Here is a 23,307-nt window from a genome sequence, read left to right as displayed (position 1 = left end):
GGTGGCACAAAGGCTTCTGATCCTCTATTGCTTAAATAAACAATGGGAAAACTGTCAGTTTACCTATTGTTACAGTTACATTCACTGAGGTGTGCTAACCTGTTTATTCAACTTCATACATTAAAAATAAAAATGTTAGAATAATTTTAAACATCAGATTGAGAAACAGTATTGTCTATGTCTTCCTCTTGAATCTGGAAACATTTTTAAACTAGCTTTTCCAATTCAGAAAACTAATACACTTATTATTCCATGACTCACAAGTCAAATAAAACATTCAGGTTTGTTGGATGCAACTTTGATGGCTTTTCAACTTAAAAATGACATTAAAATCTGCATTTCCCATTCTGTCCACAGGATATGAGCCTATGTGTCATGTAAAATTGGATTAAAATTTTCATGAATGTTGAGAACATTAATAATTACATAGCATAACAATAAAATTTCTAAAAATACATTAAGTTCCAGTACTTCAAGGCTCTAGCCAATCAAAAATTTTAAGAACCATCTAAAACCCCTCCAAACATAAACAAAGCAATATCATAAAAGGGATCACTCGTGTGTAATTATCCAGAATTTCCTGTATGTTCACAAAAGCCTCTAGAACAGGCAACCATTAGCAGCAGGAAATATGGCAGACTGCTCTTGTTTGTTTCCATTTTTATGAGACATATTTATTTAACGATTGTTCTTAGTTTTAACTAAGAAAGGAAAACTTCTATAACACAGAACAGCTGAAGATAAAAGCAGAATGCACAACAGCTAATTCCCAATTTTTCTTTTTACCAGCTCCAGAGAATGGCCTGTCCATGCTTACTCTGTAACAGCATTCTTTATACTCATTAATTTCGTTGCAGAAATCAAGTTCAACTCGGTCCTTCCCTACAGAGTGCACTCATCTTTATTTGTCATCCTCATGACACCTCATCACACCTAAAGGACAGGAACCACAGGGACCTGGACAAGCTCAAGAAGTGGTTCATGAGGTTCACCAAGATCAAATGCAAGGTGTTACTCCTGGGTCAGGGCAACCCCAGTATCAATGCAGGCTGGGGATGATTAGATCGAGAGCAGCCCTGCCTAGAAGGACTTGGGGGTGCTGGTGGATGAGGGGCTGGACACGACCAGCAGTGTGCTCCTGCCCCAGAAAGCCCCTTGGATCCTGGGCTGCACCAAGAGCAGGGTGGGCAGCAGGGTGTGGGAGGGATTCTGCCCCTCTGCTCTGGTGAGACCCCACCTACAGGGCTGCATCCAGCTTTGAGTCCTCGGCACAGGACAGCACAGCAAGGACACCAACCTCTGGGAACAAGCCCAGAGGAGAGCCACCAAGTTGATCAGAGGGATGGAGCACCTCTTGTACAAGGAAAGGTTAAGAGAATTGGGATTTATCAGCCTTTAAAAGAGAAGGCTTTGGGGTGACCTCACTGCAGCCTGAAGAGAGCCTACAAGAAAGACAGAGGGATTATTTATGAGAGCATGTAGTGATGCAACAGGAGGGAATGGGTTCAAACTACAAGAGAGCAGGCTTAGATTAGATATTAGAAAAAAAAATCTTTTCTGTGAGGATGGTGAAGCAATAGAACAGGTTGCCCAGAGAAGCTGGGAAGTGTTCAAGGCCAGGCATGGTGAAGCTCTGAGCAACCTGGTCTAGTGAAAGGTTTCCCTGCCCACGGCAGGGTCCTTTCTGACCCAGGTCATTCTGTGACTCTGTGACAAATTTAACAAATTACAGCCTACCACATAGCACAGCCTTTTTAACAAAACGCATCCCTATGGAACCTGGAAAAGGTCGCAGTGTTACTGCCATCAGTTTGATTCCTGCTCTGGAGGCAGAGGGTGGGAGCGGTGCAGGATCCTGCGGACACGGCGACCCCCATCCCGCAGGGCAGCGATCCCGCAGGGCAGCGATCCCGCAGGGCAGCGATCCCGCAGGGCAGCGACCGCCACCTCCCGTCCCCGGGCGGCACCGCTCCCACCGCTCCCACCGCGCCCATGCACGGAGAAAGGCTGGCTCCTAACAAAGCACCGGCCACAAAACAATGCATCATTTGTTGTACCCGACATCGTGGGGAGAATCTCGTGCCTACAGCAAATAAACTCGCGAAACTAGCAGCAGTGAAAATGGTGACAGAATAAATTAAAGCATCGGAGCAGCAAAACAAGTAATACAGGAGACATACTACAAACATTCGGAATAGACAGATTACTTTGTCCTTAAAAAAGCCAAAGCATGATGATAGATAAATGGGTTATCATGAAACCATGTCATAAGGAAAAACAAAGGACAGGAAATACAAAAAAACCTGTTCAGAATACTACTTGTAATTTTCTAACAGTTAGAGAGGAAGAAGGCTGGAGGAAAGGAATAATTGTTTCTTTTTGCTTTTTTCTAAATCTATTTGGATGAGTTTTTCATTCTAAGCACTTCAGAACCAAGGCTTACTTAACTGTTCTCATACACTTTTTGATGTAACAGATCCTGAGACACAAAGCCCCTAAGAATTAAAAAACTCATAAATATGAAGAATTAGTCATTATCAAAACAAGGGAAAACACAGGTAGAATTCTTCCAAATTCCTAGAACAACTATGGGCAAGAAAAGACAAAACTCAGTTCAACTGAATGCACTGTGCATACAGTATAGAAGACAGTGAAATTAATTTTCCTATCAGTGAGGATTCTGAACTCTTGCCAAAAATTTCAGGAATCTTAAAACAGAATTCTCACTAGTGTGAGCATCATTAGACAACTAAGAATGAAAAAAAAAAACCAGTGCCACACAACACGGACAGAAGGGAAACTGGCTCCTAATCTCAAGACTACTATTAAAAAGTTCATCTTTCCTTAGAGGAATATATATTAGAATGCTGTGAAATGGAAAACTGTGTATATATTAATATAAAATGAATATATGGGTACCTGTATGTAATATGAAGAATGCCACATACTGGTAAGTAAGAATATACACCACTGTGTATATTTACTGGGTTAGCAAATAGCTATCATAATAGGCAAAAAGGTTGTCATCACTATGTACTATGAAAAACTGTGCCCAGTTTCAAACTTTGCCTCACATGCTCAGTATACCATATTTTAACAAATTCATATAAGCCATATATCCTCCAAAACAGGCTTCTAACCATAAAACAGACACTGAAGAAAATACAGTTGTCTTATTGTAAGGTCTTAAGACCTTATTGCAGCCTACCAATACTTAAAGGTGGCTTATAAGAAAGATGGAGACTTCTTAGCAGGGTCTGTTGCAACAGGACAAGGATTAATGGTTTTTAACTAAAAGGGGGTAGATTTAGACTATATAGAAGTCAGGGTGCACCCTCAGTTCCTTCATGATTCACTGTAAAGCCTCCACGACAGAAATATTGGAAATGCTTGGGTAATTAATTCCAAATAAAAGCCAAAATACATGAAAACAAGCACACAGTCATAGGTTTCAGACTCCTTGGCCTCTTCTTAATTTGACTTTACAGGTTTTTTCTCAGCTATTCTCCACAACTTGCTTGTAGATCCATCAGTGTCTACTGTCTAACTTCTTTCTTTTAATAATTCTTTTTCAATTTGTATGAGACTTACTCAGAAATAACTAAATAACCTCAGAAAGTCCCAGCAAATCAATGAGCAATTCATTCCTGACAGACAAAGCGTAAGTTCATTAAAATCCTAAAATTTTAAGAAATTTAATTTTGCTGAACTCCTGTTTTTAAAGTGTTGTTCTTTTTCTATTCCTGAGTACTGTTGTCTAACCAAAACATATGTCAATGAATTAAACTGTTAAGAATTACAAATATTGAAACACCTGATCAGACAGCTGGATGATCCAAGGTACAAGCCAAGAAGTCCTTGACATCCAAAGAGAAATGAAAAAACACACACAAGTGCAAGTTTATAGGGAGAGGTAACCAGCATTTCAATGCAGGTATATCTGTCCCAAGAAGTAAATCACAAACATTTCCATTTTGAACCATAAATAAGAGACCACCTTTTCAATGTTTATTCATTACAGTCTTGGATATATTGCAACATAGAAAACAAAAGTCCTGAAAAAACCCATTTTTGCTGAAAATTCTGGCACAGACTGAGAAGTAGAGGTGAAAGGTCAGTTCTTCATTAACTGAACCAACACAATTAAAATTCTAGTATTAAGTTGATAATAAAAAAAAAGGCAGATCCTCCAGTTCCGTTGAGGAACTAGAAACTTACTGTCGCAATAAAATTAAAACCCTCTGAATCAAAATTTTTACATGGATTTGGCATTACACCATGCTTGGTTCAAAAATTACCCATAATACACTGGAAAGAGAAAACATGTATAAAATCTAATGAACGACAAAACACGCAAGTTGCATTAGGTACTTTTATAAAATAGAACAAAAATAATTTTCATAATTCCAGTGCCATTAAAAATTACTCTTACAAAGAACACCTATTAATATAACATGGCCATGCACAGGGCACAGATTCACAAAAGAACTACACATTTTCAGAAAGGAAAATTTGGTCAAGCTAAAAAAACACCTCTGAAAACACAGGCCAAGCCTTATAGGCTTTCCACCCCTATGTTTAAGCTATTATGTATACACCGTCTTATTCATTTGTATTCCTTTGAGGGAGAGTAAAACACTGAAAAAATGAATCCCACATTAAAAAAAAAAAAGAAAAAAAAAGAGAATGTTTTAAAAGAGGGATATTTACTGTTTCTGTTTTACTCCATTTGAAAAGAGATGGACTGTAGCATTCTCACAAGCATGTATGGTCTTCCAAAACAATACAATAAGCGTGGTATTGGGAACGAATTTCCAAGCCAAAAGCAATTCATAAACACGGTTTATAAGCTGAGAGCAGAGGAAAAGGTGTGACCAAGTTCATAAAAGTGAAACCTGCTTCAGAAAAGCTCTCTAGTTGCTGCATGGTGATTGCAAGAGTGAGAGGAAGCTGTTCTCGCCCCACCAGACAGAAGTCCATCTCAGAACCACACTCACTTCACAGCTCCGAAAATCTCTGCTCAGAGAAGGCCTGCTGGAGAATGAAGTAACCTTCTTAAAGACCAGTTTCACCAGGTCATCGTTGTTCTCATCAGGGAGAGGTCTGTGACAGCACATATCTTAACTCCCTATGCTGTGTTTGACTTCATAACAGACCTAGGGAACCTGGATCCCAACACTAAAGTTCAGAATCATAAACAAAACAAAAAACATCTACCATTTTAAACAGCACCTAGTCCTAAAACAACTGCAGTCTACGCTGCACAATTTCAAGTAATTTATTTTATTCACATTTTATTCTTTTAAAGGACTAAAGGATGTGCACAATCTTGGTTTCTGAAATGTAACAATAATGCAGTTCAATTGGGTAGCTGCCCTTCTTGTCACTAAAAACAACACAGTTTTTCTATGACAATGGCAAGAAAGTTAAAAAGTAACCTGGCATTAAACATGTGTCTTGCAACTTTGAAAAAGCAATTTAGTAGCTAAAACCAAAAGACTTGAGATCAACCTTCCTATGAGTGACCTTAGTCAAAGATGCACTCAAAGGCCCCAAAATACTGTTCGGGAACTCATGCTTGCCACGACAAAAAGCAAGGTGGAATTTCACGCTCAACACACATAGCTGTGACAGCAAAGGAAAGAAGAGATTCAACGTTAGCTTGACCAAATAATTTTCCAATCAGACTGGTCATCCATATTAAAACAGTTGATGCTAATTTCAAATTATGGCTTGCATAGCAAATGTGTCTAGATCCCTTTCTGTGACAATCTTCTGAGACACAACAAGGAAAATAAAGCAGTTCAGGAGGAAAAAATGTTAAGTGCACATTAGGTGGGTGAATGGACTTACTGTGTATGTATTTTGTTTTTTAAACATAAATCATCATCACATATGGTAAAAGCAAACCTTCAAGAGTAGCAAAATACTTAACTTAGGTTCTTCTATAAAAATAAGCGTGATAGTCCCTATATCACAATTGCTGGTGAATAGAATTACAGTGATGTATGTAAGGGAAATAACACCACTTTCTCCAAAAAGCTTTGTGATCATGCCCACTGAGCAGTAAGAAACCGAGAAGAAATTCTAATCACTATAGAAAACAATATTATCTTTTCTTTTAATCTCAACTGCTGTATTCTCATGCTGTGCTACATCCACTTGAGGCAACAAGGGAAGAGCTGAATGACAGTAAGCCATGTCTGTGCTTTCCACTCCTCCGTGCAATTTTTCCTAACTTTTAGGCCAACTCTTCACCCACTGAGTCACAGTGGCTATTACAGTTGATTCAGACACCCAGACAGGGTGGAAAAAATTCTGCAGATTCCAGTAAGGCTTGAATCAAATGCTCAACATGTTTGTTTCAATGCAAGACAGCTTCGAGTGGCAGTGCTGACAAAAGCAGCAGCCCCACCTCCATTTATCCCCAACTGTTTGTTACTGCTTACCTGATTAATTTTTCTTATATCAGCAAAACCACTAGTTTAGTTACATTAATCAAATGAGTCAACTGATCTAGATTAAAACAAGTAGTTTTTTCCCTCCTAGAAACAGACTGTCTGGGTACAACTCTCCCTCACCACTTAACATCATTAATGCAAAAAAGAAAAAAAAAAAGACAAATTTTGCTCTGTCTGATAACTAACTGCATGCTGTTGTGCATGCAGTTCCTATTTCATTATGAAGACTATAACCAACCAGCAAAATTACATCAGAAAAGGCAGAATTTTTTTTTGAATCACTTTACTTTGGCATTCAAGCATTGCCACACTCTGAATTCCAAGTATATTAACCTCAGTAAAAGCCTCCTGAAAAATGATTAAGACAGGAAGGAAATAAGGGAGATTTTACTTAGTATTAGATTGTTCAGAATTTCATGGCATGGTACAACCCACCAAATGGGTATACACAGGCACCAACAGCATCTAAAAGACTGTGAGAACTTATTTCTCAGTCTATTGCATATAATCAACAATATTACATGGCTAAATATAGCTAGTTACTAACAGAAAATCTGCATCACCATCATCATCAATTATTTTATTGTCATTTGTACATCTTAGTATTACATGCACACCTAGATAAACTGACACACAAAATAAACTAGTAAGTAAGAACTTAGCTATTTAGAGAAGTCTAGAAGTATCTTCAGCTTTAGCAGACCAGTACATAAATAATGTTCAGGCTGCTAGTCTCACTAGTTATGAGGACTATAAGATATAAAAAAATATATTAACAATTCCATTTGTATTTTATACCACATTTTTATATGGATCCATTGAAAATGCAAGGACACAAAAGCAACAGCACTGCACCCCCAAATTGCTATTCAGCAATGTAAAGTGTTAAGCATCAATGTGGTGTGAGTTATTTACATGCTGATGTGCTTTGCTAAGTCAGTGTGGAAATATATAAAATATGAACAGATGTGGCATGCAAAACCCTAAATTTGGGATTACAGTTAAGGATTCATTATTTCTTAAGTCACTAAATATAAATCCACACACAAGCACTGCCCCTCCCCTTTGTCTGCCTTTGAAAGAAGTTTGGATACAATTAAATTCTTCACAGGCAGGAGATTAAACAAAAGCAAAAAAGAATAAAATTACAGAGTAAATATAAGCTGCTTTCAAAACAAACTATGGCATTTCTCCAGTTATTTATTTTATCCTAATTGAAAGGTTCTTATTTTTAATAGCAATGCTTGCTTCCCTCCTGATTTGTGATTGCTACTTACTATTCCCAGGTTCCAGACTTGATGAAACTACTGTTATGAGCCATCAAAACTACTCACTGTAAAATGCCACCTCTTTTAAGATTTAAAATGACAAACTAACAGTGACTATGTCATAATTAGACTGATATAGACTTTAACACAGTACGTATGCAAGTTGTGTCTGAAGCAGTTTCTGAACTGACAGACTGACAGTGTGTCTAGAGATGCAGCACCTTTAAATGATCAGTTTAATCCAAAGCAGTTCTGAGAAGGATTCACTCACACAGATCCAGCTGTTGGCCTTCACCTCCACAGGGTTCTGTGGCTCGCTGCTGTACAGACAACACAAGCACCACATCAGAGCCTTCTGGCTTTCATCTGCAGGGAAAAAAGCAAATAAAGATAGATTTAGAGGGAAAAGAAAAACCCAAACAAAACACAGACAGAATTACACACAACAATCCCTATTCATCCACAGAACTAAAGCCCTAAATATCAGCCTCAGCTCATACTGCTCCTCTTCTACCAGATGCATGCCACACATTTAACGTTATTCATTTGTACACCTTGTGTAACCATTTCCTTCAATAGCAGTTTAAAAGGTATCAAAGGGTTCAAAAGCTATACAATAATTAGATGGTCTTAGAAACTTGCAGGACCTAGTAACTCATTTACATAAATAATACCTGAGGCTATCAAGGAACTTTCAATTCAGTATCTAATATCATTATTAATAAACAATAATCGACAGTAGTAAAATAGTTATTACATTGTGTCCAAAGCTTGCACATCTAAAGTATGCTCACTTACGGAAAACTAAGGTTTGTGAAGTATGAAATCATTCACAGCTAGAATGTAAAATACCAAGTTCTCTGTAAAAATATATTGAGAATCTCCATGTCTCAGGAAAACTACATTTCTGCAGACAGCAGAGTAGGTGAATGCTGATGGGAAAAAAGTCCTATTATGATTTTCTGTTCAGATTGGGTTTTACTTAATTCTAACCCACTGTTGGAAATGAGTTCTCTTCTTTAAGAATCTACCATAATGAGCAATACTGTCAGTGCTCAGATGCACAGACTTTATTACAGAGGAGCTGATTATCTGGAGTAAGCAGGTAAGAGCCATTTCACTCACGATTATTTCCCACAACTTTGTTTTCAATAGGCTTTGGTAGGTTTTTTCTAATATTCTTTGGCAGATACTAGGAGTTTCTACAGTGAATTTAATCCCAGAATGGAACTACATGATTGAAATGAAAATTCTGAAAACTGGATGTAGTATTGTAGCTCTGATATAATACTCAGTAAGCAACACTATGATTGTTAAAAAAAATACAAACAAGTGATACCACATGAGGTTTAGAAACTATATTGAGACAGTTTGATTATCAAGCCCAAGGAATGCTTTCTTTCGTTTTCTGTGTATTTGTTATCCAGGATGTAATAAACAGTATTATTTAGAAGTGCTTTGTTGGGAAAGCCTGAGGAAAAAATAAAAGCTCCATTAAGTAATGCCTGTATTTTCACCAGGTGACCAGAGATGTTAACATTGATTTAAACCAGTATTCCTCAATAAATGTCCAACAAGCCTGTAGGCCATTACTGACCTCCCACTGACTAACATCTCTGCAATAGAAATGGTTTCCCGAACATACACTTTTAACCAACTACAATTTGGGGTATTCTGACATTATGTGTTTGAGGGGTTTTTTTAATAAGGATTTTTACAAGGCTAATAATTTCCTAGGTTGTGTAAGACTGAAGTTAAAGGACATATATTGCATGCGGCTCAGCACAAATTCAAAGTATCCTTATACTTTGATTGCAACCATATTCCAATAGCATTCAGACATCAGCACTAATAGGCAACTTTATCTCCTTCAAAAACATTTCACCTAAACTCTATTATGACATTATAAGGGAGGAAAAATAAGCAAAGAGTGGTTTATTTGTTTAAACAGCTAAATGATAGCCAGTTGCTTCTTGGAAAATGAAGATTTTAAACATTATTAATTACTGGTACTAAAATATGGCCTGATTATAAAGTCTGGCTATTGAGATAATTTTCAATTACATGAATTACACAGAAAGAGACATGGAAAAAGAAATGAAGTTCAAATCTCCTATCTCCAACAGCATACACACAGTTCAAGTATTCCTTCTTTTGACTCACCTGGTTTATACTGTATGTCTATAGTATGCCAATCAGTCATTTTATTTAAGTTATAGGGCTTTTTTGACTTAGAAAAAATAAAGAAAAGAGGTGAAGAAAATGCATATAACTGCTTGAACAGACTTCTGGATGGGAAGATTTTTTGCTACACATGATGACTTGTTACATACTATAAAGTAAATTGCATGTACTGTTGCCTGTCAGAACTGTAAATCAGTATGACAAAAACAAAAATGATGAAAACAAACCTTAGATAAACAAAGCTGGCACACCTTGCCAGCATGAAGATGCACAGATTCACCCAGATAAATTCAAACCTCAACCCAGGTGAGACTGAGTTACACTGGTGTCATAGCTATGCCAACAGCTTCCAAAAAATAAGGAACTGGAACAGCTTCAAACTTTCCCAGTCAAAATTACTTTTTGACCAAAACAGGCAGCCTCCCACAGATCTGTGAGAAGCAGGAAAACAGCCCATAAAATCCTCTTGCTGAAGAACCCAGTGACACGCTCTGAGGGCCACCCTCAGGTTCACTGCTTTCTTTTCACAACTGCTCTGGAATGGTGGAGGAAAGCTGGGAAGATTAAGAATAATGTAATTATTTTAATATCTCAAAATAATTACAGCAACTGCAAAAAATTATCAAATCCAAAGACCAAACACACAGTCACAGAAAACTTACTGGGGCATTTTTTCCTCCCTGTTTTCTAGCAACTGTGATCTCCATGGAAAACATATCATCATGATATGCACTGAAAACCATTATCAGGATACAAATTAAGGCACTTGATCTTATTATGGCATGAATGAATGCTGACTATCCAAATAACCAACCAACTAATATGTCCAGAGAAACAAAATTAAAAACTCAGCGGTGGAAATTACAGCCCAAAAGAGGCTACCAACTATCTACTAGATAGGTAGGTAATGTATCTCCAACTAAGGGAATAAAACTTTTCTATAGGAAATTTAAGACAGATTGGAAGTTGTTTTTGTAAAAAAAAAAACAAACAAAAGAAAACAAAACAAAACAAGCAAACCCAAGAAAATCCAAACAAACAAACAAACAAAAAGGAACTAAAAAATCCCAAACCAACCAATCAACCAAAAGCCTAAACCTTTATGATCAATCAGACTGCACTTCTTTCCTGCCAATCTCAGAACAAATTTTTTTTAAAAAAGGGAAAAAAAGAAAAAAAGGGAATGTTTTTCTCACAACACACTGTAGTCTCAGTCATCCTGAGATACAGGCAGTTTATAAAAACCCTGTCATGAGTGGGGCCAGATGGAAGGAAATAAACTCTAATCTTAGAGTCAGAAATATTATTTTTAGAGCTCGTTGTAAAATTTTATTGAAATATATCAGAAAATGTTGATTAGCTAAAACTGAGCTTCCTGTGGACATGAATGCGCCCACAAGCACACTCACACACACACACACTGACACACAGAGCCCCCAAGAGAGCCCCCAGCATTTTCAGTGTTAGTCTGGGCTCAAAACCCAAACCATGAGGGTCCTACTGAGAAGATAATCCCCCAGCCCACAGAAAAAAACATTGGGAATTCCTTACCAAGACTGAATTCCTCACGTATCCCTTGTGGTTTAGGACCACAAGTAGAGCCATGAGATTTTCTGCAGTCGTGCTTCCCTCACATTAGCATTCTAAATAGGGCCAACGTGGTCACCTCCTGCCCAGGAGTGTTTATGAGCAGATTATTTTCCCTCAGAGGCCACGCTTCCTGCACTCAGTGGTCAGCCATGGCAGCTTCCAGCACCAACAGACAGCCATTTAAGGTGATAGGTATTGTGGTTTGGACATGATACAGAAGTATAAGGTTTTTCCTTCTCCATTTATGAGTAGAAAGACTGAACTGAACAAAATTAGTTCCTTCTACTGCGAGGGTGGCCTGGCCTCAGACACATGCCTGAATGAGCTACTTATCCAAATGAGAAATTACATGAAACCCACTTGAGAGTCAGCATCTGCTACAGCCAGCACTATCCTAAAGAATATCTTCAGAACTAGTGCCAAACAAAACGAAAAACTGCTGAATCTAAAATGGAGCAGTCCAAAGGGTGCTCAGGTGGCTCTAAGAAGAGGAAGTGGTGGGAATGTGTAAGCAGACATCTTCAGGTCTACTGATGTCAGAAAATCCCTTTGATTCATCTTTAAGCATGAAAGTGAAGGACTGCACTTTTAGCAGGTAAAGTTCTCTGAATTCTTGCTTGCCACTTTGAGACAAAACCAAAAACCCTGTAGTAAAACTCCACTCTCAAGCAAACTTCAGAGGTAACAATCAACTTGCAGAAAAAGTGCTTTTGCAGCTTCAGAAAATGCTGAAGGGACACAAAAAAAGAGCAAAGAAGTAGAGGAAACCAAGAACATATTGCTGGGATTGTTGCGAAAAGGAGCCAAAAGCAGACACAGATGGCTTTCAGCTTTGATGAAAAATATAGATGAAGGTACTTTCTATTAAACAATATATTGTCAGCTCAGAAAATTTGATGTTCTAAACACCTGTATATTCCAAACGAAAATTTAGAAGAAAAGCATGTGTGTAATTGTAAACATCAACAGTTACATTCTCAGAAACTATGATTACAAGGGAAACCTTTACGTTGCAAAAAATACATCTATAAAGTACAAAAAGGCTTTTCAAAAAGCACACATTTGCTGGTCTGCAAAAGTGGTCCGTGGACCATAGACAGTGTTCTGTCTATGGTCTCCTCCCAAATTTTCCCTTCAGGGGAGAAGTGCTGACATTACACACACCGTGTGTTTTGTGGACAAGTTCCCTCTGCCTGTGCTTGGAGCTGACTGAAGGCAAAGCCAAACCAGCACATACACTGTGCTTGACTTAATAACCCCTCTAGGTGAACACAACATTGGCCTTGCCTGGATTTCCCCAAAAGGAAGCAAAAAGCAGAAGAGACAAAACGTGATAATTTTTTTTCTTAATAAGAGCAACAGGCTGATTAAAGGTTATTTTAAGGGCCTCACACAGAAGCTCAGAATTAGTTTCTGCTCAAAAGGAGGTCCCAAGTGATTTATCAAAGTATCAACATCTCAATTCCTGGAAAAGGCACAGAACTGCTGGTGAGGGAGCACAAGGAGTGTCTGCTCCCTCTCAACAGGTTTCCTGTGCCCAATTTATTTTCTCTTCTATAATCTCACCCACACACATGTTCACTACCAGTAACAGCATTTTGTTTTTTTCCTGTGCCACCACTTAACTGTTTTAATTTTGACTCTATGTGCATTTTCACTAGTTGAGGATGGAGAGGTAGGGAAAATACACGTTCAGAATAAATTCAATAAAAACAAACTCAATCATAACTTAGGAGAACTTTACACTAATTTGAAAAATGTAAGTAGCAGAAAAGTTAAATCTCCTATATTAGCATATCTAATGGAATATTCTGATACGTAACTGGAAGAGACTTCTGTTGAAAGTCATTTGAAGCATTAGATTTTATACATTTTGAGATCCTAGCAAAATGTAATCAATATAACAAGGAAATAAGACTGGAGATCATGATGCACCTAAACATTCACTGGGTTTAAAACCTACTGGTCCCAAGTCAAGATTCTGTAACTAATCCATGAAAGTCATTAGATCCAAAAGCAAACTTAACAGTTCTCAAAGCCACATATTTTAAATAACATGGCTAATCTTTTCATCTCAAAATTTTACTTCAGTAAAAAAGAATGTTGTGTTTTATGGAAAAAAATTATAGTCTATAACAAGTCGTATTATGCTAATTTCTCTGGAACTAAGTTTATGGAACTGCTACAGGAATATCATTAGATGTTCTTACCATATCCTATAACAAAAGGATTCCAACAGAGCCTTCCTAAAAGCTGTCCAATTAAAGGGAACTGCTGGATTGCTGCAACTGAACCCTGCTAAAACATAAAAACAGGCAAAAAGATAGTAATTATACTGCACGTCAAAAGTAGGTTAGCAGAACTGGTAATGATAGAGATTGTTATAAATTACAATCCCAATGGTTTTACTGTGAAATCGTCTGGAAGCAAAACACCTGCAGGTTTGTAATAAAAGCAGAACTTCCTGAAATTTGCTATAATGTCATAATTCAAGTAAGTTAAAACTTAACATAAGCGATTTCCTTACCTAATACTTAATCATGGTAGAAAATTAGTTCATTTGCCTCACATCCAGCAACCAGAACAGTATCAGTAACCAAGATCCCATTGTATGAAAAGCCCTATTAACATACATTTTTGTTGATCCTCACTGCTTTAATACAGTCTCACGGTTTCAGAAGAAATTAATACCTACTACGGCACAAAACTAGGTATCTTTCTGTTACTTCTGCTTGCTTTCTTTAAATTAACTTACTTAATGACTAGCCAGTAACAAACTGACATTTAACCTCTAACCAAATAGAAAGCAGTTTCACTATAAAAGTAATAAACAGTGTAGTCTATATACAATCCTGTGTAATCAGTCTTATTTTTCCATTTTTGTAGCTTTACTATCTAAGAAATGAAGGCTTTGAAAAATAGTGCTGTGCTGAGATAACATGCATAACATGATAACCATCTCCTGCTACTGCAATAAATTCCTTACATTTGTCTCACGTTTGGGGCTAGGCCCAGACTTTCTGGGGCCATATTCACAAGGTCCATTTCAGGCCAAGCCTCAGATTACTTGAAGTAGCAATGTTCTTTTTTTCTCCCCTCTTAAGAAAAAGATACATAAATATAGGAAGAAACATCACTCCCCAAAAATCTTTTATTTAAAATTTAAATTCAGTTCAGAAACAAACCCTTTTCTGAAGTCTTCAGATAAGAATATTTAAAAAGGAGTACCTCCATAAGAAGCAAGCTTTATGCCATAATGCAGTATTTCTAAAGCTAATTATACTGAACATATACACTGAAAAAGCCATGCTCAGAAAAATACAGAAACAACTAAACATAGAAACAACTAAATTTACTTTTATAAAAAGCACTCAAGTGAGTGCAGACAACAATTAAACTACTAAGCAGAACAGGCAGCAGCACATGTCAGTGGTCTGCCCATGCTGCCAGAATTCACTGTGTGTGCCGTAACACCGGGGTTAACGTGTCACCAGACCCTCGAAGGTTTTAAGGATCAGTTACAGATTTACACGTTAAGCCCTTTAAATCATCCAATTTATGACCTGACAACCAGAATCAAATTCTTGTTTATTTAAAGAGTTTTGTTAAGAGGCTAGAGCACTGGCTGGGAAATCTCACGTGACATCAACCAATAAAGGAGAAAAAGCTCTTTTCCCAATAAATCAGGGAAACAGGAAGCACACTCCTGTTTGCATTACCTGTGACTGTTTCCCCAATTTGCCCCTCTGATCGAGCAGTACATTAGGTCAACAACACAAACTTCTTTGCTACTTGTAGCTTCTGGTTTTATCAAAACATGGTGCAGATTGTTTTGCAGGGTGTCTTCAAAACAGGTTACTCTTCCTTCTAAGGTTACTTACCACATCTTTTAAAGTTTCATAAAGCTGATGTAGAAACTCCTGCAGCTGGGGCAAGTGAAGGCACACATCTTTCTGGGATTCCAATGTAGTGGCTTGACCCCATTCAACAGCTTTATCCAACCAATATTCAAAGTTCAGTTTGGGCACTGTAGTGTCCTGGGCCATTACACAATCCTGAGAAAGAGATTATAACTCCACATTAGGCAGCAATAAACATTGTCTTCAAACCAAGAATGAAACTATGAAGAAGGATTTCTGCTAACTTGTTTTGTGTTCACAGTGAAAGTGGGTGTAGGGGGTGTCTGTGCTCACATCTCACGAGGCTGGCAATTTTATCTGTAGTATAAAGAGGATAAACTAATAACCCCATTATGACAAAATGGCAAAAGGGGACACAGTAATCAATAAATTATCTCAGAATGTACCACCCAGATGTGTCTTAGGCTTTTCTTATCTCAATTTGTCATCAGCAATATCTCACACAGAAAATATTAGAACAATGTGAGTGTGCATTTGTTTAGAATGCTATGCATGATGAAAAACTGAAAATGTCTTCCAAGATAAATTAAAGCATTAAGACACAATCAAAAGAAAAGGGATTAGAAGGCCTTTGCTCATTGTGATTTCTATATTTCTAATTTATCATTAGCTTTAAGTGCAAAAAGAGTATTCTCCTTAAAGAAAACAAATTAAATATTTCAGCTCTGTTGTTGTTTGTACTACCACACAAAGGAGAAAGAAAAAATACAACCATATGCAGCTTTACATATAACTCAATAATAAATAAAAGTTTTATCATATATGATCTATACCCAATGGCACATTTCACTGTAAAAAATGGCTCTTTGAGAGATAAGCATTATCACCAAGCCAGAATGTTAAAATCTAACCAAACTGCTCCAGGAAAAGATACCAAAAAAGAAAACAGCCCATTTTTTTTTCTGCTTCATTATTATATTTTTCATTGACAGAAGAACAGAGAATAGCACAGCAGGCACTACAACAACTTTTAAAGACTTCTGAAAGAAACAGTTCCTAGGCTGAAAGAGCAAATGAGCTCCTCAAATCGACGGCAAATGAAGTATTCAATCATTGTTCTTTCTGTCAAAACTGTAAAGACAACTGTCAAGTAACATGACTGTGGTGGCACTTTTAGAAAAGAATTGTTGCCCACCTGGAAACAAATTCAGACACAGAAATCAGTGAATGTGTATCTTTGTAAGCTACAAACCAAAAAAATAAGCCAGAACCTCCACAGCAGCCCTGCAAACCAAGCTTGCTTTATGCAGCTAGCCCTTACAGCCACAGCATCTGTACAGCATGGGAACCTGAGCCAGATAAAAATCTGAAGATCATTAATAAACTTGATTAATTTCTATAAGTAATACATAAATAAATACCCCATAGTGAATTACAGCTATTATTTGAGTTTGAATCCCGTCCAGCAAAACAAAAAAAACAACTGAGGTAAAGCTGTTGGATTGCTAGAGTACAATGCATATTTGCCCTAAACTTGTGCAAAGCCAAGTAAGCAAAGCCACCGCTTTTGTGTTCTTTATTACACTCCCATTTCTATGTGCAACTGTTGCTGTCAGCAGAGTTCTTAAGGGATCTATGCAGAGCCAAGATCTTCCTGGTCTTCTGTGAGTACCAAAACAGGCCACGAGAGCCTTCATCCCCATAGCTGACTGAAGGGACACAGATCACAGCAGCAATCAGCCATCAAACACACTTATCACAGGGACATAAGAAAGACTTTTAGAACAAATTAAAGCCAGCAACTGAACTTACACATGTGAGTAAATTAATGAGCCTATCTGATCTTCCCAGATAAGATTAATCCTCCCAAATAACTGAAAAACCAGTCCCCTAACAAAACGGCTCCTAAAACTTTTAGGAAAGGAGAAAAGAAGGAAAATCAAAACAAACAAAAAAGAGGAACCACAAACACTCAAGCATTTTGGGACCAGTCACCAGTTGATTGTGTATCAACAGAGGATCTGAGGTAAGCAAAGCAAGCAGGTTAATCTGATACACTAAGTACCCATTAGTACTATTCCAGGATGCAGAATGGCAGAGCCATCACAACGTGGTTTTTTCCAGAAGCCTGAAAGCCCAGCTCCACAGTAAGAGAGGTGTTTTATCTCCCTTCTTACTTACAGCTAAATAAACTGGATTGCTGGTCTGGTGAGACTCCTTATTAATTCCTCAGCCTGTCCAGAGCCATTGGCATATAAAAAAGACTGAGTTGTACATTATTCTTCTTTATCTACTACTACTAAAAAAAGGCAAAAATGAGAACATCAGCACAAACCATGAATGAAAGGAAACGTAAGAAGTGTATCTATTCCATACAATGCTAACTGCAAGTGTGCACTTTTAATTGTTTCTGATAGCTAATTCCCTTAAGAGTGTCTTGGATACAAGCAAAGTACTCTCCCATCAACAGACGTGCACTGGTCATGAAGGAAACAAACTAGTTCTACATTCAGTGCTATTCAAAATCTCCACCCAAAATGCAGTGCATTTTCCACACTTGTCTTGTATGAAAGCACTGGCAAAGGAAAAAGCACCAAAAAACCCTCCAACTATACACTCAAGAGTTCAGAACCTATCCTGGTTCTGAACCAGGACAGTTTCCTGGACTTGTTTCTTTCACATAATTTTCTTGACGAAAGCGAAACACAGTTCTGTTTCTAAAATAGAGTTTAGAAATTTTAGCTGCAGTCCAATGCTCAATTCATGGACATATTCACGGGCAAACATGGAGGAGTTTTATGTCCATTTCTAAAGCGGATTAAAGGACACATATATTTTTGTCTGCAATCTATTTTCTGAAACTGCTCAAAATTCTAATATATCAGCAATAAGGAACACGTGATCCCTATGATTAAGAGAGCAGGTAATTTGCAGTGCATATTTGGAATAAATTGTGGTATGTATACTTGAAAAAAAAGGGGAAATAAACCATTTAGAGTGACACATGTAAAAATCTTTACTTCTACTCTCTTTTGGGGGAGCAGGTAAGGTTGTGCACTTTTGTAAAGTTTTAGACAAGAACTACTTTTGTCAATTCAATGGTAGCAGAATCCCTTACAGCAACTCTTAGGAACTGAATATAATCTCTTTGGAATACCATCAATTCACATTCTTATAAAATTATCCTGAAATCAGCAGAAGAGTAAATTAAAGCGACACTTCTAGGAATGGCTGTATTATTTTTATAGGCCATTGGCACTCGTTTAGCATTTAGTATGTGCTTCAATTCATCCTTGATCAAGAATGTGAGTAATTTAATATGCATTAACATTTTCTGCATCACAACACTAATTGCACAGTAAAATAAAATCAGAAAAAATAATTATCACAAGCACCTGCTCCATTTGCAATAGCAAACTGAAACGAACTGCATGTAAATATAACTTCCTCTGGAAATAAAACCAAAAAACACAGTTTTGCCAAAAGAAATCTGCAAAATCTGGCAAACTAAATAGCTGTCAACCAGAGATGGCTGACATTATCATTCAGTGTTTAGACTAACAATTCTCCTGGAGAAAGTAATTAACTCCTCTATTTTGCTCCTCTTTATTTATGTCCTGTATTTACTCTGATAATTAGTATCTTAACAGTTGTCAGAGCTTTATTCTGAATTATGTTACCAGGTCTCGCTGGAAAAACAGCCCAATTTTCATCTTTAAGGGACTGTGGCAGGTTCCTAAAAGCGCCACTTTCGCGGGCAGTGTATGTATTAAACCTCTTGTACAGGTAACATTGCAAACAGCAAAATGATGCTTCCAGTTGCCTTCTGTTGCTCTGCAGACTAGAGAAGACTTGCTGCCCCGAGGAAGCCAGCTTTGCTGGGATTCATACCACATGTCCCTCTCTAGGACGCTCTGAAAACATTACACCTCCCTGTTCCTGCAAAAGGACAGTTCAATCATAATAAAGCCATCCCCTTCCACAGGGTAGTTGTTTCCTGGAACAGGTTCCCCAGGAAGTGGTCAGAGCACTAAGGATGACAGAGCTCAGGAAGTGTCTGGACAATGCTCTCAGGACTCTTGGGGATGGCCCTGTGCAGGCCCAGGAGATGGACTCAATGATCCCTGAGGGTCCCTTCCAACTGAGAATATTCTGTGATTCCTATTCATCAGGCTATAAGCTTCATGACCCCAAAAATATTATTTATTAGCCTCACTTGATAAAAAGTAACCACACAAAAATAATTCTAAAATTTTCTGGTTCTAATGGCAGGCTTATCTGGCAGCAGCAGATCCTCCTTCTGACTTACCGCATTTCAAGAGGCTGAGAATAAAACCTTTTCTAATGAGAAGAGCAGAAATAATAGCTCAGCACATCCATCTAGCTCCTATCTTTTGCCACAGGAACACCAAAAGCAGGAATGGTATCAATGAATTTTACAGATGTTATTTGTTACCCTTCCATAATGAATCCTAACAGGACAACAAGGCAATCAACCATCATTTTCATATACAAAATATGCAAGTACCAGCCCACATAATGGATTTTTAGGCACAAATTGCATTAAAAATCTCATTGCAAGCCACTGGAAGCCACTCTTGAAAGGAATACACCAAAGAAGTTACTAAGACTGCACCACCACAAGTGGTTTTTTTAAGTTAACTTTAAGAGGAGAAAACAGACAAGGTAAGGTACCTTCACATCTCTGTCAGGAGGTTCTACGTAATTCAGCAAAGTACCAAAACATAACATGTCCTAATTGAGAAGAATTTCAATGTCGGCAGTAGCCAGAGCAAAACCCAGCAAGGCCCACATAAAGCTGTCCATACCAGTAGACAGGGAATCAGATGGATGTGCAAAATGGAAACTTTTTTCAGTTCCAGATTTGCTCAGGGCACACCGATGTTAAGCAGATCAACATGGCCTTCCAAAACAAAAGTCCGACTTGAAAGAAGCAGGGGGCTGCTCACTCACCCTTTAACTCCTTGCTTGCTCTTCCATATCTGAATTGCTCACCTCTGAGCAGTGTACAGTGATCTACCACAGAAAGGTAACAACAATATATGACAAAATACAGCAGAAGCCAGAATTAACATCCTGGGCATGGTGAACAGAAGCATAAACAAGTACCCATCTTCATAATCTCCTAGAATTGGAGCAGGGGAGGTGTGAAGTACATCTCCTTTCAACGTATTTCCTCAGTAAGGTTTACATATTTTGTTCTGCACAATCTGAATAGCAAACCTTACAAGATTATTTGGGTAACATTCAGGTCACTGTAAAGTGGCAATCTCTCCTTGTGCTTGAGGAATAGTTTTTTGGGAGATTGCTCTAGTGAAAATTAATGCTAAAATATCCTTGGATTTAGTTTGTCACTCAGCTCATTTTCAGCTGACTTCTGTGACAACAGCTGAAATAAAGATAACACAAGGGAAATTGCACCTAAAAAGAATGCAAACAAAAAATAAATGCAACTCTGGAAAGAGGCATTAGGTCTGATTCAACCTCCAAACTACAGGAGGCAGAACTGTTTCTGGTATCTGGCAACATAAAAATAAAAGTAAGATATTTTACATCACTTAGCAAAAAGTCCTATCATCACTAACACTAGTTTAGCTTCACTAACAGTTACAGTAACATCACACATCGATTGTCCATGAGTCTCTGAAATCAGTAGTCTAAACACTTCATAAATGAGATCTTCTTTTGCAGGTTACACGAAAAGGAATGAAATGCTGGTTCTGTTTACATCAGTGGAAAAATTTTTGCTAGTCTCATAGGAGCCCAAATTTCACATTAAACTTTCATGACACTGAGAAGCTCATCCCCACAGGAACTTACCAAGCCACTACAGTCAAAAAGTTAGATGTTTTAGCAATAATTGTAAAACTGCTGTTAAAGTTTATTGTTTGTACCCATTTTCCTACACCAAATCTGCCACCTAATGCATCACTTCGTACCTCGTGGCTTACCTGACATGAACTGGTACTATACAGTTTTCATTACACAGTTCTGGCAATTATCATGCTCTCACACAGCTTCACGTAAGCCAAAGCAAAGTGAATGTAGTTACCTAGACAATGAGTAATTTTTGTACCAAACACAAATTCTGCTTTTTCAGTTAAACTTTTAAATGTGGTTACACCATCTCCTACAGCTTAAAACCACTATTTGAGATTTTTTTACTGCCACTTCACACATCTGAAATGCTTTCTTACACTTCAGAAGAACACTGATCTGAGGGTGCTATATTTGTATATTGCTTGAGTGGAATACAGAGAAATTTCTTTCCCTAAAATTCAGTTTCTCTGAAGAAAAACACCTTAGCTAGATGCTAATTCGAAGTTTCACCATGAAATAAACAGTATTTCTTTTGTGCCAGTTGCAATACTTTGAGCTATCATTGAGGGGGACGCTGCATACACACTAATCCTTGGCACCTTTTTTTTTCCTTTTTAGAAATATAAGTTCTGCACTTAAAAATATACAGTAATTCCCTCGTTTCCAAATGTATGTGCAGAAGCACATACATTAAACTGTACACAGCAAGTTAGAACATTAATCCACTCTTCAGAGGAGTCATATATGACCTGTAATATAGAAGAAAAACGTGTATTCCTTTGTATATCGAGGACCAGCAATCAATTCTACTTGTACAAACTAAAACTACAAGAAGGCAGGGAGAAAGCCAGAACATATTCCAACTAAGCTACGGGGGTCAGGAGGACAAGCAGGAACAGGGACACAATCTATTTAGATACAGAGAAGAATGATTAGCCTTTCTTTCTTCAATTAAATTATGAATGAACACTAAAGGTCTTCATATTTCCACCAGTGCTTCTTTAATAGCCATGTAACTGCTAAATTCAAGCATTCTCCCAGCTTATACAAGTATAGGAAAAGAAGACACGTTCCAAACTCTTTATCCCAAGTATTTGAAAGGTAAAGTACTGGTATTTATATCCAGAGATATTCACATAGTGTAGAGTTGTACCTCTTACACGAAGTAAATTATTTTTCCCCATTTTTTAAGAACTTCTAATATTTAGTTCGGTAATGAAGTACATACCTTTCACTGAAATACTTCAGTTTTGCAGAGTTAAAAGCATTTCTGCATAAGCATGAGGAAACAGAGACACAAACAGAAAATTATTTGTCCGAAGTCACTGAGGAAACAAATGACAGAAAGAGATAAAGCACACAGAAATAATTTCCAGATTCTTACGATTCTTCTAGTGTTCAAAGGGTCATCACTAGATTGTTACATCACAGAAATTTTACCTAGAGGATTCTTCACTGATATAGAGCATTATCCCATTTTACTTATTTTAGTTATTCTTCCACATAAGAAATGGTGATTTGGAAAATTTTGGAGAGGAGTGTAAGTTTAATTACCCACATTTGTGAGCCAAAACTGAAACTGAAAACATCAAATTCTCCCAGCACTTACAGGGCACTTATCTTCCCTAGTCTTTAGTTTAAATAAAAGGCCAGCTACATTTTCAGACAGTATTCTTTAAAAGCATGCTGTAGTGAAGTTCCTCCACCACAGCCTGTGTCAGACAGCACAATACAAAAGTTGTCAGGTCTGCTGAATCAGAAACAAAGCAGGAAACTTTTTACTGCCCCCGTATTCATAAGTCATTGAGGAAAGTATCTATGTATTACGGTTGCAAAGATGTATCACAAAATGACGCATTATTGCTCTGTTTCCAAAGACCCTAGAAGGAAGGGGAATAGTGAGATGCAGACAGCACAGAGGTGGAAGTCTCTCTCTTTCTAGATGTCTTCAATACGAGATAGTACCTATGTGGGTGATACAAGAGGGCAGAAGCAGACTTTTCACAGGGGTGTGTGGTGACAGACAAAGGGCAATGACTTAGAACGACTGGGTTTAGGTTAGACGTTAGGAAGGAACTTTGTAGTGAGGGTGGCGAGGCCCTG

At 37.6% G+C, this 23,307-nt stretch overlaps 1 protein-coding gene across 8 annotated transcripts in view; it reads right to left on the bottom strand.

Annotated features, from left to right (window-relative positions):
* FANCC (FA complementation group C) overlaps nt 1-23,277 on the bottom strand; it is a 66,531-nt gene extending 43,254 nt beyond the window's left edge. For 4 of the 8 annotated variants that reach the window (XR_005563667.1, XM_039381675.1, XM_039381682.1 and 1 more), the window contains exons 1-4: nt 22,433-23,275; nt 15,385-15,558; nt 13,714-13,801; nt 8,001-8,095 (exon numbers count right to left, since the gene is read on the bottom strand). Coding sequence is in view for 7 of the 8 variants with exons in the window: in XM_039381675.1 (XP_039237609.1) it covers nt 8,001-8,095; nt 13,714-13,801; nt 15,385-15,549 (348 nt within the window). In the remaining variant the exon portion in view is untranslated. Of the gene's footprint in view, nt 1-8,000; nt 8,096-13,713; nt 13,802-15,384; nt 15,559-17,544; nt 17,663-22,432 lie in introns of all 8 variants that reach the window. The other 4 variants (XM_039381677.1, XM_039381678.1, XM_039381676.1 and 1 more) reach the window with 4 other exon arrangements.
* Nucleotides 23,278-23,307: the final 30 nt, after the last annotated feature.

This window comes from Pipra filicauda, unplaced genomic scaffold, assembly GCF_003945595.2.
Source record: "Pipra filicauda isolate LSUMZ 115617 unplaced genomic scaffold, ASM394559v2 scaffold236_size1216567_pilon, whole genome shotgun sequence".
NCBI lineage: Eukaryota > Metazoa > Chordata > Aves > Passeriformes > Pipridae > Pipra > Pipra filicauda.
The sequence above is the reverse complement of the archived record's forward strand: the minus strand, read 5'-3'. Positions and strand labels throughout refer to the sequence as shown.